Source organism: Dermochelys coriacea, chromosome 7 (genome assembly GCF_009764565.3).
Source record: "Dermochelys coriacea isolate rDerCor1 chromosome 7, rDerCor1.pri.v4, whole genome shotgun sequence".
In the NCBI taxonomy this organism is placed as follows: Eukaryota; Metazoa; Chordata; order Testudines; family Dermochelyidae; genus Dermochelys; species Dermochelys coriacea.
In genome coordinates, this window is record NC_050074.1 from 24,493,513 (window position 1) to 24,510,384 (window position 16,872).

Sequence of the window (16,872 nt, forward strand, 5' to 3'; positions counted from 1 at the left end):
GACTCAGACTTTAGGGCCAGAAGGGAACATCGGGATCATCTAGTCTGACCTCCTCCACATTGCAGGCTACAGAACCTACCCACCCACTCCTGTAATAGACCCCTAACTTCTAGCTGAGTTACTGAAGTCCTCAAATCATGATTTAAAGACTGCAAGTTACAGAGACTCCACCATTTACTCAAATTCAAGCCAGCAAGTGATCCATGCCCCATGCTGCAGAAGGCAGCGAAACACCTCTCTCCCCACAACCCCCTGGGTCTCTGCCCATCTGAACCAGGGGAAAATTCCTTCACAACCCAAAATATGGTGATCAGATAGACCCTGAGCATGTGGCCAAAACTCACCAACCAGACACCTGGGAAAGAATTCTGTGGATGTGGAGGACTCTGAGTTACTCTAGTGTCCCATCTCTGGCTGCTGGGGATATTTGCTACTAGCAGTTGCAGATCAACTGCATGCAATTGTAGACAGTTTTATCAGACCATCCCCTCCATAAACTTATCAAGCTCAGTCTTGAAACCAGTTAGGTTTTTCCCTCCACTGCTCCCCCTGGAAGGCTGTTCCAGTAGCAGTGCAGGGACTGAAATGAGTTTCCCTGCTGTGACTCACCCATGCTACTCAGGGGTGCTGTGGCACCAACAGTAAGTAGAGAAGAGAGAGTCTTCAAACTCTCAGTGCTCCAGCTGCTGATGCCAAGCCAGGGCGGAGGTCAGAGGCCTGGCTGGGATCCCCAGTCTCCTCTGCTCTCTTCCAGTTTCCTTGAGGGAGACAGGAACTCGTTTGTCATTTTCAGGTTAGGTCCAGTCACTCTTTCCATAACTGGATAAGCTCTATGCACAGAAACAAGCTTTTCCCTCTCATGAATACACATCAAGGGAAAGCTACAATAGCTTTATGTATGCCCATATTTTATTAGAACCCAAGTATTGTCTCCAGCACATGGCAAAGTTTGAATGGTGTGCAGTAAATCAGTTCTGGTTCACACATTAAAATATATTATAAACATAAAAATCAGATAGCTGCCTCATTCCCTGAGCACCATCCATGCTGTGGCTTGAGGGGGGCCAGGAACCTGTAGGAGAAAAAAGATCTGATTACATGATCACATACTATTCTAATGCACGTGGCAAAAGTGGTCCAAATTAAGGTTGTACAAGCAGCCTGAATTCTGACATCCCTTACCTGGAGTATTTGACTTTGCAGCCTGAGTAATGTTCTTTTAACAAGAAATGTCATTGTCAAAAGAGCCTACAGTATTCCGGCATCCACATACCATTGAAATTCAATGGGAGTTGGGTACTTAACTCTTAGGATCCTTGGACAATGACCACTGTAGTTTTTTGTAAGTAATATTAGCAATTGGGGCTGGGGGGAGCTACGTTGCCCTGTAGCTTTTTTAAAAAATGTCAAACCAGGGAATCCAAAGGTTACTAATTATGAAAACACAAACACTGGAAGACTTATCTTAATGTTGTCTTTGTACCTTACCAGCCCGTGTGCTCTCCATGCAAGGTAGACAAATCTTTCCCCAGTATCACAGATACATTAAAAGTTAAATCCTCAGTACCTTGCCTGTTCAGTCAAGAACTTGCATGTGGTAGAAACTGGGAGAGACTTCAGGAGTTCCTAGCCCTGAACTGATTTCTTCTAAACTGGCACCTTCATCCCTCTCTCTTTTGGGGAGCATAGGAAATTCTCTATGGGCTGGAGACAAGTCTCTCAAACTTACAGAAGTACCATGCACACCTTAGGAGTTGTGTATGGCTCTTCTTTTCCCATCTGAAGGGCGTGGATTTCCAAACTCCTAAAGAAGCTGAGATGTGAATTTATAAGCCCTGTAGAGTGCCCAAATATAAACAATCTGCTTTTAATAACTCCATAATCACTCCTGAAACTTTCCCAACCTTCCCAAAGGCACCAGTCCTCATCAGGACCAACACATTAAAACAGACTGTGGAATATCTGGACCTAGCATTTTGGAGTTGTGATAAGCTATAAAATATTCAGAAAGTTTTCCCTGCTTCTTTTTTGAACTACTTCATTTTTTGAACCCTCCTCTTTACAGTGTCCCGCCCAAATAATCTCAAACGTTGCACAAAACCCCTACGCTGGCCTGTGAAATTTTAGGTCAATGTTTTTTTTAATTTTTTGGTGCTGTCAAAAATCAAACTTACCAGGTATGACTACAATGCACACTAAGCCCATGTTTCATTTGGGGTGCCCTTAGCACGGCAGGTTGTGTGTGGAGAGGTTCTCACTGATGGCTTTGTGAGAATCAGAGGGCCTGCCCCATAAATCCAAACAGTGGAAGACTCCCTGCTTAGTCTACAGACAAACCCATCACTTTGATTAAAAGATGGAGCACAGCTCAAGCCAGCATTTAAGAAAGTTCCACAGTATTATCTACAGCTATTGTGCAGAGCACCATTTAAAATTCTGTCCCCAGAGATCTGATGAAATCACTAACAGTGATGGTGCTGGTCCATCAATGCAACAGCCATGCTGGAGTCTAAGAACACCCTGGGAAATGGAGGATACCAGAGTGTCACAATGGAAACAAAAACATCTGTGAAGAAGGTTCACTTTGAAGCATCTAACAAGGCAAGGAACCAAGAGAATGTAAAGCTTTCAAGATGGCTTAAAGGGGGGCTCAGAGCTCCCTCAGCATCCTGCTGGTCACCAAAAGCCCATTTTGAATGAGGAAGGAGATAACTGATGCAAGCACATGGAAAGATACAGAGCTCCTCTCTCAATGGCTTCTTCAGGTACAGACATCACTATAAGGCTGCATCTGATGGACAATAGCTAATGCACTATAGTCTAATTACATCACAACATACAGGAGATTCTACAAAACTGTGCTTACTGAAATACAAACAAGGCTATACAAAAGCTGTCCACCTTTTTCATACAATACCCTGGAAACCACTTATCAAACCCCACTCTGTACGATTAATTGTTTCTCTACACACACTGCCGTATTTCACTGTTAGGAGGAGCAGAGTGACACAGATTAGCAGACAAGCAGCTTTGCTGAAGTGTATAAAGGGCAGATTATCAACAGTCAGCACCACAAGCTGCTTTGTTGAAATTTAAGTCCCAGGTTTCAGGCTGGCCTGGCAAACAAATAAATGGAGGTTTCCTAACCAGTCACTAATAAGTTAAACCCCACTTCATAATCCACCCCGAATAGAGTACAGTCATGGGGCTCATCTCCCCCAAAGGTGTCACGCACATCCTGGCAGCCAGTGCTCCAGTGCCTGCTGCACGGTGGACAGGGTAAAAAAATAAAGTAACAATCCTGACTGAGAAAGGAGGGAAGAGAAACTGGAGCTACACAAGTCAGAAATTTTAAAGGAGGGGGAAGTGTAAATGCAAGCACGTAACAGACACATACCCCAGCTAATGAGAGCCTCAGCCATCAAACTGATTGCACATCACACCACCTTAAACACAGGATTTGTGTCAAGAAATCCAATTGGAGAAGTGATGCTTTAAAAAAATTGAGGGTTTCCAAGTTTATTTGTTCTAATTACCCAGCTCATGTCACTTGGTGGGGGGCAGGGGAGGGAAAACTAGGAATTCATCAGGGCAGTGGCACGGCACAACTGTTGTAATTGAATCATTCCAGACAGTAAGACAAACGCAAAGGGTCATAGACCACAGATAGCTTCCCCTATGCTAGCCCCCAATGCCATTCACCGCTGAGACACAATGAAAACACACTCATCTGAAGAGATACTGGTCTAATAATGGCCCATTAAATATAATGAAAACTCAAGTGTGTTATCTGTGCCTGTCGCCTGCATTCAGCCTTGGCACAGCTAAACAGGCTCCAGGATAATGAGTTTACAGAGGAAAAGCTAGTTTGATTCTCTCCGATTTGCTAAGACCTATTCTCTCACTGCAGTTACACGGATTACCTGACAGGATTCCCATTCATGCAGAACTCACTAGCTTAGGGAAACCGCACAGCCACTCACCCTCCTGGCTGAGGGTAGAGAGCCTCTCACTATGGCATCAGAGCTGAAGCGAAACCCCACACCTGGGGTATGTTCTGCTCCTTCACTTCAGTGATCTCCTGTAGAAGGGTCAGACTTTCCCATCCCATCACTGTTCCCTTCCATTTCCTCCCATGTGGGCAAGTGGATCCTGTTTCATGATATTTATTATCAGCTGGTCATATTGCCCAATCCCTCCCCACCTGCCACCCCGCCACCCCACTACAACTGCTGAGATCCAGGGAATACCCAGCAGAAAAGTTTTGGGCATCAAAAGAATCCTTCAGCTCACATCAATCCAAATAGCAGCCTCCATTCACCCTGATCCTCAGACTGCCCCCAAGCAGGTGGCTGGAGTTCCCTCCGCAACGTGGGGACCTGGTGCACTCTAATGCTCCAGGAAGCACCAGCGCTGTCTTGGCTGGAGTCCTTGGCACAAGAGGGGGCGGTGTTGAGAGCTTCCTGCACCAGAAGCATCAACTCTCTGCAGGAGCATCTGCCTCAGCTCAAGTGCTCCAGCTGGGCAGAGGTCCAACAGCTCCTAATACAGGCTGAGAGGAGAGCCTTGAAGCCAGTACTGTGGGCATCACAGCAGCCTGGCAGGGGACCAGGAGCCAATGGGTGAAGTGGCAACACAATGTACTAATACCCAGAGACATTCTCCCCTGTGCTTAGAGCAGGCTTGTAGGGAGGAAATACAGTGGCCTTGATAGAGAACATGGGGCCAGCGGCTTTGACAAGAGATTCATTAGGGAGCTGCTGGCCCCCTTACTGTCTTCTGTATCAGCTTCTATCTTATCTAATGAAGCCAGAGCTCAGTAGCACAAGTGCATTGGGAAACAGACACTTGGGGGATCCCTCTATTGTGCTGGCAACAGCGCAGGGTATTTCATTGGTGACGCTGCCCCACTGGGCTGAGCAGAGTTTGTTCCATTGTGGGCAACATTAGCACCAAGTCCAGCACTCAGCCAGCTTGGCTGACTCAGGCTATTGCTTTGAGGGTTTACCTGTCAGAGCACCCAGGCTAGCCTTGGGGCAGACTGACAGTGGTCTCTCTGGGGTTCCTCAAGAATGGCTTGAGGGTAACTGCTCACATTTGATCAGTGCTGAGGGAGGCACCTGCAGATTTGTCCAACATCCCCACCCCCACGCCTAGGGGATCTCTGGCTTCAGTTTGGTGGCTCCAGCCCTGTGAGAGTTCAAACAGTGAAGAGAGGGAGCATTTTCCTGTGACTGTTTTATTTCCTTCATTCAGCTTCCAAGTCCACAGGACTAGCTTCCTTGCATGTGGCATTTCCAAGGTGCAAGAGGGCCATTAACCAATCTTTTATATTGCCATGTTCCTTGATGGCCCATCTAATTTTGATAGCTTCTGGATAGGCAGGGGGACTATTCCCATGCCTGGGTTCACAAATTCAGAGCAAACATTCTCAGTTATAAGGCAAAACTTAGGTATTTTCTTTAGTGGGAATCCCAACATTACAAGTGAGATTAATGCATGCAGCAATTTACAAGCATTTCAGAGAGTCTAAACACCAAAGACATTCTAAGACTAATACCTATTTTGATCAAAACAAACATATAGGTGAGCTGGTCTGGTCTCCAGCTATGAGTTTGTCCGTTCTTAGCTAATGCCTGCAGGCTGGGCACGAGCTGGCATCTGGCCTCCCAGCATCCCGGAGACTTGCAGGCACCAGCAGCCAGAACGCTGGCTCCGCTCCAGGAATTGCGCCTCTCCTATTGCAGCGTTGCCTCCTCGCTCCTCACAGCTCCGTATTTTCTGCCCCTCTTGCTGACTTTCTCCTGACACAGGAGCCACTGCCCACCTCCTGTGGAGCAGGGACCCGATCTAGCAGCCACCGCTGCCTCCAGCCATGGAGGGGGAGCTGGTCTCTTCCTGACTTGCTCTGATGCCCAGACCTGCCAGCCCAAGTACGTGGTATGAATCACAGGGAGGGCAACTGTCCCCCTACTGAAACAGCTCCCCTGGAGGGTACCGTTCAAGAAGGGAGGCCTGCAGGTGAGCGCTAGGCTCTAAATTTTGCCCCAAACTCAGAGGGGCTGAAACTGAATTACCATGACTCAAGCCTAGAACAGCCTTCAGGAGCCCAATGTTCAGAGTACCAGCCAAACGAGTCCTACCTCCAAGGCAACTGTGGAAGGTTTCACCATAGCAGAGTCAACACATACCCTTTCTATCAGACAGTATTCTAACTAGCACCTCATAATGAGGCTAGAGCAACCCCTCCTCCCCACCTCATTCTTAGCTACCCCATGGGAAGGGTTGAGGGTTTGTTAACAGGTATACAGCTAGCTTCAACAGCAGAAGCTTGATTCCTTAGTGCTTAATAAAGACAGTTCAAAATTCTCTGTGACGCAGGATGCCAAGTGAAATGGAAGCTCTGCTGGAAGACGACTGAAGTTGTGTGCGTTGTAGGATGTGAATTGCAACTCTAAGCAAATCCTTAATCTATTGGAGAGATATTTTGCAGGCTATTGATTGCAATGTGGCTTGCACCAAAGGTGACAGACAGGATGGCTTGTTGCTGCTCTCCATTCCATGGCTTTATCTGGTCCAGGCTGGGCAGAGTCCTTTCATTGGAACCTCCTCCCCAACACTGTCCCTCGGATGTTTACTCCTTCTGACTCCGATCAGAAACGCCCAGAGGCCAGAACAGTTAGTTCTCCCCATTTCTGCCCATCCTTTCATTGAGATGGGGTAGGGGAGTTGGGTTTATGTATTCCCTGCCTGAGACTCTGGTGTCTGAAAATCAACTCTTGAATTACAGTAACTCTCATTTAAAGATTAGCAACCGTATACTTTGCACTAACATTTAGTGAACACAAAACCAAGGACGGGGTTCACACCATTTTGCAGTGGCCTTTCCTCAGTCCCCACAATAAGGCTATAACAGTCTCAGACAGTAACCCAATGCACTAGGCACAGAAGAGTTCTCAGGAGCCCAGCATTTAAGACGTTTTTATTTCATTGTGTGTTACATTTACGTTAGTTATTACGAAAATACAGCTCCCTTTTGACATTCAGACATTGATAGGGAAAATAGATTTATTTCTAACAGGGCTGTTCGTTAGCCTTGAATGCTCCAACGCTGATTTCATGATCCACTCATCCTCTTTAGGCTGCAGGGCCTTCCTGGGCTTCACACTCACATTGCACTTAGGGCCCAAGCCCTCACCACACAGACTTCAAGTTTTGTTCATTCATCTGCTAATACCCAGTTGCCTAAGTATTCCCAGTTTCATTTGTAATGGCTTCTACACAAAACACTGCAAAGCTCCAGCAAAGAAAGCAATCACTTATGCAGTGCTTGTGCATAGCAATAGATATTACAGACCCATGTTAGCTTGTGACCACATCCGTAAGATATAAATAAGAAACAGATTAATCCATTGTTAGAGACCTAGAGAAAATATAGCAGGTTCTCCACATCTGTGCATATTCACAAGCAGAACTACTGGACACCAGGCTCAAGAAACCTTCAGGCCACTGGCACATGGAGAGGAGGTACAGCAAGGCAGAACCAATCGCTACTAAGCTCAAGGCAAGAAATCCGCAGGTTTTAAGAACAGAGCACCCCATGCTGCTAGCTACAAATACGCACCTCTGTGTGGCGCACCAGAGGCTGGGAAGACACTAGGAGACAAGCTGCAGGTTTCAGTTAGCATGACACACCTTAGCACTGCTTCTAGGCCAGAGGCCTCTGAAAAGAATAACGTTGCCTGGACAACTGTTATTGTTCTGCCGGCACAGCGTGAGAGAATCTCTGATTTAATCATCACTATGTAAAGACGACTGGAAAAAGCAGCTGCTTGACTCGGTCATTAGGACCCCAGTTGGTGGGTTGTAACCCAGAGAGCAAGCCAGGGGTCAGGAGGAAGCAAAAGGCTCACCAGACACAGTAGCGGAGATGCAGCTAGCTATCCCCTTTGCCAGGACTGCAGCATATTTGCTCTAGGAGCAGAAAACAAAACAGATGTTACGAAAGCTTCTTCCAAACACTGGCCTACTCCACTTGGTAACTGCAGGGAGAGATGTGTATGGTGACAAGGGATACTCCATGGCAAAGGCTTTTTAATTCAGAACCTCAGACCCCAGAACAGCTAAACATCCAAAGCCATCCAGCATCCAGGTTGGTAAGTCCCTCACAAGCTCTGTGTCCCCCTCCTGTTTCCAATACCCACACAGCTGATGAATGCCTTCCTGTCCCAGTCAGAACACGACCCTTGTGCAAATTGTCCTCTTCCATTCAAGGTAACAACTCTCATATAGGGCCAGACCTCAGGAGTGCCCTTAAAATGCATTCTGCTGGGGTATTCTATTGCCACACTTCTACAGAACCTGTCTGAACCCTAGGCCTCACCCGGAGGAATAATAAGTATAAGCAGCACTGGAAGGGGATGTGGAGAAGTGTCAACATGAGACATTTTTGTTCCAAGTGGCTCTCTCAGTCCAATCCAATGGTCAGTTAGCTGGTTCCTGGAGACATTTCTGGGAACTCCTTATACATTTCCCAGATGATCATTTTGTCCATCTGGCACTGCTGCCCCTCTTCTTCCTCAGCCAAAATGCGCTGCAAGGTACCTTGTAGGTCAGAGAGACGATGCTGATGCTGCAGGTAAGATGTGGAACGCATGATCGCATGCATTAGAGACAGATACTCCATCCTCAGCTGCAGTGGGGGGAGACAGAGCACAATGCAGTATTTAAATGAGATAAACAAGTGTTCCAGATTCCAAAAAGCATTAAACACTGGAACAGCTGCTGCTGTAAAAAAGAAAAGGAGTACTTGTGGCACCTTAGAGACCAACACATTTATTTGAGCATAAGCTTTCGTGAGCTACAGCTCACTTCATCGGATGCATTCAGTGGATCCACTGAATGCATCCGATGAAGTGATCTGTAGCTCACGAAAGCTTATGCTCAAATAAATGTGTTGGTCTCTAAGGTGCCACAAGTACTCCTTTTCTTTTTTGCAAATACAGACTAACACGGCTGCTACTCTGAAACCTGTTATTATGCAAGCTGCTGCTGGGTTACCATCAGGAGTGAGATTCCATCGTAAGCTCCTGCTTTTCTGTGGGACTCATTAATATCTATGGAATCTTGATGCTCTTCCCAGAGCAACTTACAACAGTTACATCAACAGATCCCACTCATCTACTTTTAGTGAGGGGATAAAGCAAGGAACTCCTTTTCCCTTGCAAGTCCCCAGAGGGAAGGGACAGCAGCCAGTTACCCAGGCTGGGGAGTGAACCTACCAACTGAAACTTAGAGAAATGTTTCTCATAGGTAAGCTCTTCCTACATCTTTCTGTGAATGGATGGAGAATGGATGGGGCAAATTTTCATGCCTTTCCCTATGCACAGCTGATCCCGGCTCCCAAGGGCTGGAAAACCTGATCTGACAGCAATGGGGGGGCTCTGTGAGGTACAGAGAATTGGCAACAACTCCCTAAAAGGCGCCTTCAGTCAAGTACCTGGACTGTGTCATTCCTCCAGCTGCTACAAGGGCAGACTAGGCTTGCCTCACTTTCTGGTCCTGTTGCTGAGGAGTGCAAGCTGGCCTATAGTTGCTGAGTTAGCAATGGGCTGTGGGACTCCAAGGAGTCCCTTTGTGTTGCTTGGTCTAAGGCCAGCTCTGCCAAGGAGGCTGAGGACAGGAAAGAAAAGGGATCCAGAAATCACTGATTACGCTATTTCAGAGCGCCCATTACTCACCTGGGCCATTTTGCTTCACTGCTAGAACCTGCCTCCTCCCGTCCCCACCATGGCTTGGGTAGCAAGAAGCCTTCTCTTCCATTGCACTGGAAAGCTCCCTTCCTCCCCTGGTCCCAGCCCCAGCCCCATCTGCAGCCCTTCTGGCTCAGCACCTTGTCTCCAGGGGAGAGATCTGCAATCTGCCGCACCGTTATGTCGATCATCACCATCATGTCCGTGTGGTAGAAGATGTTTGCGGTATCCTTGCTGGCAAAGACGTCCTGAAGGAACTTCAGCACCGAATGCGGCGGCTGAGGCTGGTGTTTGAAGATACCAACCGGATCATCTGGGGGCCAAGCCGGGGAAAGGATGAAGGCAGGTTGTCATAGAAAAAAGGTCTTTGTTCAAGTTCTCTATCCACCTTCTTTGGGGTGAATCTCTGCACGGGACAGAGCCAGGACTTGAGCTCCACGTGCCTTACTGAGGATGTTTTCCCTGACCTAAGACAGCTACTCCAAAGCATTGGTTCAGACACTACGCCATGCCTGGTAGCTGTGAATGCTGGGAGAGTACTGGCGAGCACAGTGCCTAATTCGGGGCAGCATAATGGGGATGACAGCTCTGCAGGGCACTGAGCTGAGACCAAACTTTCATTAGTCTAAGTATTAATCATTATTTGTGTTTCACTAACACATCACAGGGAAAGCTCATTACTTCAGCACCACCCAGCGCCCCTCAGAACTTGCTGGCCTCCCTGAGCAGCTACACTCATTTTCTTCTCCCTGGATTATTATTTTGGTGCAAAACCCCCTCAACAGCCCCCAGTCCAGCCGAGCTTGTATCTGAAATGAGCTTTCACCATGGAGACCAGCCTAATAACCTACTTGGAAGAAAGAAAATAATAAACGCCTCCAGGTGTAAATAGGCCAACAGCATCTCTGCTCTCTTCAGAGCAAAATATTCATGCACATCCCAGAGAGGCTTCTGAAGTGCACTGGCCCCTCTCCTCTGCCTTAGGGGAAGGGGAAGGAAAAGGAGGAAGCTGGAGTCTCCCCCAAAAGATTATTGCTACCAGAGGGTCTCAACTCCTGCTGTTTTTCTGCAGCCACTCAGGGTGAGGAGGTAGCATTAGGTAATCAAACAGTGAAAGAGTTAAGTAAAGGCTTTGGAAGAAAGTCAGGTGGACAGCATGGAGGCTGTATGCAAGTCTGACTGATGTTGTCCAAAGACCATGATTTACAACCCTGAAAAGAACTGAAGCCAGAGAAAAGAACTACAAGTATCACAGACACAGGACAGGTTATTTAACAGCATGTCAACAAAACAAAGCTAAGGCAGCAGGGCCCCAGTGCTCCAGAAGGTATTAAAAAGCACAATGCAGTAACAGATAAACAGGTAGAAATACTTGACATTGTGCCGACTGGGAGCTGAGCTTTATGGGTTTCCAATGATCTGCTTTACAAAATACAGTGGATTTAACGCTATACTGGATCTAGCAAATCAGGTGGGTGATTTGAAAAGGGAAAAAGTGTACCTGTAAGCAATGTTCGTTGAGGACAGTACTCCCTCTAGACCCTCCATCTGGGGCACTTGCTCCCCAGCGTGGGCCATCAGAGGAGTGATTCAGAGCTTGACAGGACAGACAAGAAAGGCAGGCAGATCCTGGCACGTGGAGTACAGAATGCCACCTCAGGAGGGCCAGGAAGACAAGGGAAAAACTGGATTCCATTCTCAGGAGGAGAGAACACTGCTGTGCCACAAGTAGGCTCAGCAGAGTTCAATTGTTAGAGTTTTCTAATTGTGAAGAATTTTTATTGATTCTTAGTTTTAAGATTTTTTCCTATTTTAAAGTATATTTATTTCCATGATTGTTGGGAATAGGGCTAGGGTTAGGGCAGTGCTGACAGGGGCTCACTGTGTCACTGGGAGGCCCAAGACACCGGGGTACAAGGTGCGGGGGAGGTTGTGGTCATTCTGGCTCAGCAGAGGGCTCCCTGCGGGGCCACTGGGCTGGTGACACCCAATCCCTGCAGACACAAGGTGTGGGGAAGGCTGGACCAGTGGAGCAGGGACTCCCAGCCAGGACGGCAAGGAGAAGGATGAGCCCTTGGCTCCCAGGGAGGCAAACCCACTGCTGAATGGTTCCTGCCGGCAGATGGTCCTGCAGCCCTGGCTGATGAGTGAGTGGGGCTGGGCACACCTGATCTCTGCAGCACGCCCATGTGTAACCAATTGATTCTTTTAGTCGATTTCAGCATTGGCTGAAATGGACTTTTACCTACAGCTCTCAATTAAAACCGAATCCTGCCAAGCCTAGCCTAGCCATTCCCACAAAAGGCTGCATTAATCTCAGCTCATAGGGATCGTCTTGCAAGAGAACATCAGTCCACCTGCCGTTATTAGTTACTTAGCAGATGTCATCAGCAGGGCTTTATTTCAGACAGTTTCTTCCTCAGGAACGCAGCCCTGTCCACCTCACGCTGAGAGTTGTATGAGCGTAGCAAATCTTAGTGAAGCCATGAGCTCATCTGCCAGCCAACCCCTCTAACTCTCTGACTTCTCAATGATATCAGCCTCAGCTCTCTAGCTCTGTGCTGCCATTAACCTTTCCCACCTGCTGGGAATGTAATAAAGTTGCAGAAACACTCACCTCCCCTGTTCAGTAGCAACAGCACCTTTTCTGTGAAGGTCTTGACATTGGAGTGCTTGCTCACTGTAGTCATGATCACATTGTGTTCTGGAACTAAGAGGTGAAACAGGCTCACTTGCAATGACAGATCTCTTTGCAACACATTTCAGGTCGGCTTAAGTGAGCAGCAAAGGAAAAGAAAAAAATGCTAAGCCTGTCTTCACACCATTGACATGGGAATCTTTAGGGTGTCACAACCATTGCTGTGCTCAGAATGAGAATGTCAGAGGGTTGGACAGAAAATCTCCTCCAAATTTAATACATAAACACCGGAATTTACACTTTCTATTTGCACCTGGTGAGCTGGCTTGCTGCTGGCTCCCATCCAGGGGATCAGAGCAGCCTTTGGAATACTCTGCAAGGCTTTACACTCAAACATTACTTCCATTCTGTTTTAGATCCAACACTTGAAGCCAGAGGACCCACCCACCTCACTATAGGATCTCCTTCACTTTGTCAGGTCAGCAATACCTTGGTGGGCTGTCACCTTTGCAGACCTCAAAAGTAAATAAGGGCTGGGCATGTACTTGTATAACACTCCCGAATAGAAAACCCAGGTACTGATGAAGTGCACCGCACTAATGACCCCAAAGCCTAAGCATGGTGCAAAATGGGTTCTGTGAGGCAGAAAGTGTCATCTTTTGTATGAGATGACAAACCGATTAAAGGACGATCTAAATTTTTGCAAGAATAGATAGGTTAATCCTAGCGTCCTAGCCAAATTCTTACTTGAGTTATATTGCCTCCCTAAGGTTTCGTTTAAATACAGATTTATTCATCTCTTCCTGCTCTGAACTGTTGGGTGGAATATTGCCAAAGCGTTTCTGTGGTGGGGATAGGAATCCTGATCTATACTGTTTAGTTTGTAAAGTACTTCAGGATCCTTCAGATTGAAAGGAGTTAATCTATTAACAGATCCTAAGAAAGCTTTAACTACCGCTGCACTAGTGAAGTGCTAATATTCTGATAGACTCTGAAGGCTTGGGAATAAAAATTCAACCTACTAATAAGAAGCCTGAACATCATTTAGCAAGTTATCAGAATACAAGAACATATCACTCTGCTCTCAGCTTCTCCCTACACTCCAGGTGGGGAATAATCCCCCAGAAATGCACTGCCCATCAAGTGTTATTGCCTAATTACAGAAGCCAGCAAATGCACCAGGTAACAGTAAGAAAGGATAATGAATGAAAGCAACTGAGACAGCATACTTAAACTGTCCCTGTGCGATAAACTCCTATGAAATTAGAAACAAAATCACTACTAACTGAATGTTAACGAAAGGGAACACAAAACAACAGGTAAGCTATTGGACATGTCCTTGCTGCTTTAGCCTTCCCTCTCCATGAAGCCAAGGATAAAGGCATTGTACAGAACAGCAGCAAGGAAACAAGACAATTACAACATAGCAACAGGAGATCTTGATATTAAAGATTAACAAGCAGAATCCAAGACTAGGCTCTAATATTACACTTCCATCTTCTAATGCTTACAGACTCCAAAACTCTTGCAAACAGCAGCAGCTGGGAGAGGTTAAGCTTTTTTCCACAAGACTAGATCTTTTGCCTATTAGTAAGGAGCTCACCATGATAGGCATGATGAGGGATCAAGAAAACTAGGAGAAAGTGATGCCTAGCAGAATGTTTATGTGACTGACCCTAATGCATCTACGTTTAATGAGATTCAGAAGGCACAGCCTGGGATAAGTAGCAGCTCTGCCAATCACCTGAAGAAGAGAGAAGATTAGTAGTTGTGCAATTATACTGATACGTGCCCATTAAAGTAGTTAGATGTTCCTGTGAAGTTAACCCACACAAGTGCATAGCACCATATAAATAACTAACAAAGAGCGGAGGGAATCATGTGGGCCTGGATCACTTGGCCTGCCCCAAGGGGTTAATTGGTTTTGACAAGCTTTCACTCACTTAGAATGGTATTTTCACCTGGAATCCCAGGTGGGGTTGTATTCACCAACTCAGTCCTGGCCAGAGAATGGAGGAGTCAGGGACTGTGTTCTCTCACTCACACACCTGGAAACATTTTCCTTACTGGGCAATTAAAATCACCCCTTGCCCCCAAAGGCAATCTCTCTAGGTCCTTGCTCAGTGCCTACAATGGAAGGCTTGGAGAACTAGAAGAGGAAATAAATAAGAGAAGGGAGCTTGGCAAGTTAGCACAGTGAAGCCTAGAGGTCAAGAAACCCCACCTGTAGACCACCAGAATCCTGTGAAAGTGAGGAAAAAGTAGTGTCACTGACCTGGAATGTGGAGATTAAAGGCCAGAAGGACATTAACAAACAGGTCAGGCAGTTGCTCTGTGGTATCTGAGGGCAGCCCATCTTCAATCACATCCAACAGGAACTGGACAAACTGTGAGTTGAGGTGCTCTGTACATGAGGAGAAAAGAGTTTTCAGTATCCGGTGCTGATCAAACACACTGCCCTCCCTGATGTAAGACATTGCCTGCTTCTTTTACACTTATTAGCATAAATCAGCTGCAATTTCAGCCACCCAGGAGGTAATGCCCTGGTCACTGGATGGCCAGCTGTGGGGTCTTTGTGGTAGGAGATGTGAATGGTTCCAAAAAAGAACTATACACATTTCATAGCAATGCTGGGAGCAGGGCACCCGATGAGCAGTTCTGCTGAGTAAATGCATTCCTAAATTTCTACTCTAGCTACTGTCCCAGCAGCAAACCAACCAAGGAACATAATCATTATGGGCAAAAAGAGATTTATATTCTTGTCCAGTAGTTTAGTCTATTTAAAATTAATGAAAATCATTAGTAGCAACTCATTTTAACCTAGCTATTAGGAAAGTGCTGCAGCCCATGCAAACAAGGCCACCTGCAGGAAATAACCACCAGGTTATAATAGGAGAGGAATACATGTTTCTGAAAGCTTGAAGAGATTCATTCTGTACTCCCCATTTCACTGGCTTCAGAGATTGTGCATCTTTATCATGGAGTCTAGTGAACTGGCTAAGGAGACTATTACACAAACCTCTCCAACAGCAGCTATGTCTCTCAGGGATGCGAAGAATCCCTCCCTTTACTATAGCGCATGTCTACACTGAAGTGCTGCCGCAGCTGTACCACTGTAGTGTTTCAAGGACAGACAAGCCCTTAGGCTTCTTGGCAATGTTGGGCCAATAACTCTGCTATGTTGTGCTGGTACAAAACTGGGAGAGGGAATAGAGAAGGTGTAAGAGGCTTCTTTCTCTCTCCTCCCATGCATGCGGCAGGGAGAATCCTGCTCTAGCACTCTAGAGCGGTCTTGGCCACCAGGAACCACCCCCCGCAAGATGTCTAGGTAGAAGTTTTCCCTCTCTGCAATGCATTCAGTTCTTACCATAGTGGTGATACGGCAGCGGCTCTCCCATAGAGAATATCATAGCCAGAACCAGTGCAGAATAGCACATCTTTTGATGGTCTGCAAGATAAAACCATAGATCCAGCCATTAATACTCAAGTGTCTGCTCCCTGGTTTGAGGTGATAAGGGATTTAATACATATAGGAAGGTAGGCGATTACCCTCTCCCTTTTTAAGGGGAATCTCAGCTGTGATGCCTAGAAAGACATCCAGCCAATTAATGATGGCAAAGCAGAGGAGCATTTCAGGACAGCTGGTGTGCTGCAATACAAAAACACACATATCTAACATTACATGTATTTGACTGTATCCCTCTCTACACCGTTCACATCATTTGTAATATTCCAGTGTACACTCTTCGGGACCAGGACCATGTTTTCCTATGTGTTTGAGAGCACCCAGCACAACAAGCCTTGATCCTCATGGGGGCCTGTGAGCACTGCAATGATAAATACATTAAACAGGATAGTGAGGTAATGCAGGATAGACTCAGGAAATCTAGATTCAGTTCCCAGTTCAGTTGCTTTTATTTTATTTATTTTTTAAGAATGTATGTTGGGAAATTAAATATGGCAAGCAGCATTTGAGAGGATTTTTGGTTCCCTGAAGCTCTGCCAATGCACCTCAGACCTGATTTATACCAGCCCCGTTAGTCTAATCCTGTACTTTTACTCACAAGCACAAGCCTAGCTCTGCCAAGGCACCTCTCTTCTGACATAGACCATGCCTGCTAGTCTAATCTTGGACTTCTTGTGAATGTGAAGTCCAGTACCAATCATGTGTTAACCACTAACACAGATGGCATCTCGACATCTGAATCTGCAAGAAAGAGCAGTTACAGACTAAAAGTTCATGAAAGGTGGTCAGAGTTAAAAAGAGGAAACCCATTTTCATCTATGACCCAAGGCAGGGTTTGAATCCACATCTGTAGAGAGGACAGGCCAGTACCGTAACATGTCAGACTCTAGTCCCTCATGTATTTTACAGAGAATTTGGAAAATACAGTGTGAGAGACATATGGGGGGAGGGGGGGCAGGAGGGGAGATGCGGCAGGGGAGTCTGATGGGCTGAAGTTTCCTTTGATACATATTATT

General features: G+C 46.5%; 1 protein-coding gene across 7 annotated transcripts in view; it reads right to left on the reverse strand.

Annotated features, from left to right (window-relative positions):
• Positions 1–724: 724 nt before the first annotated feature.
• The window catches only part of NCKIPSD (NCK interacting protein with SH3 domain), a 106,730-nt gene continuing 90,582 nt past the window's right edge, over positions 725–16,872 (reverse strand). For 5 of the 7 annotated variants that reach the window (XM_038409919.2, XM_038409924.2, XM_043518206.1 and 2 more), the window contains 5 exons: positions 15,758–15,838; positions 14,666–14,794; positions 12,370–12,462; positions 9,893–10,065; positions 6,965–8,692 (listed from right to left, as the gene is read on the reverse strand). In XM_038409919.2, the coding sequence (XP_038265847.1) occupies positions 8,489–8,692; positions 9,893–10,065; positions 12,370–12,462; positions 14,666–14,794; positions 15,758–15,838 (680 nt within the window). In that variant the 3' untranslated portion in view covers positions 6,965–8,488. Of the gene's footprint in view, positions 1,073–6,964; positions 8,693–9,892; positions 10,066–12,369; positions 12,463–14,665; positions 14,795–15,757; positions 15,839–16,872 lie in introns of those variants that run through there. The other 2 variants (XM_038409925.2, XM_043518204.1) reach the window with 2 other exon arrangements.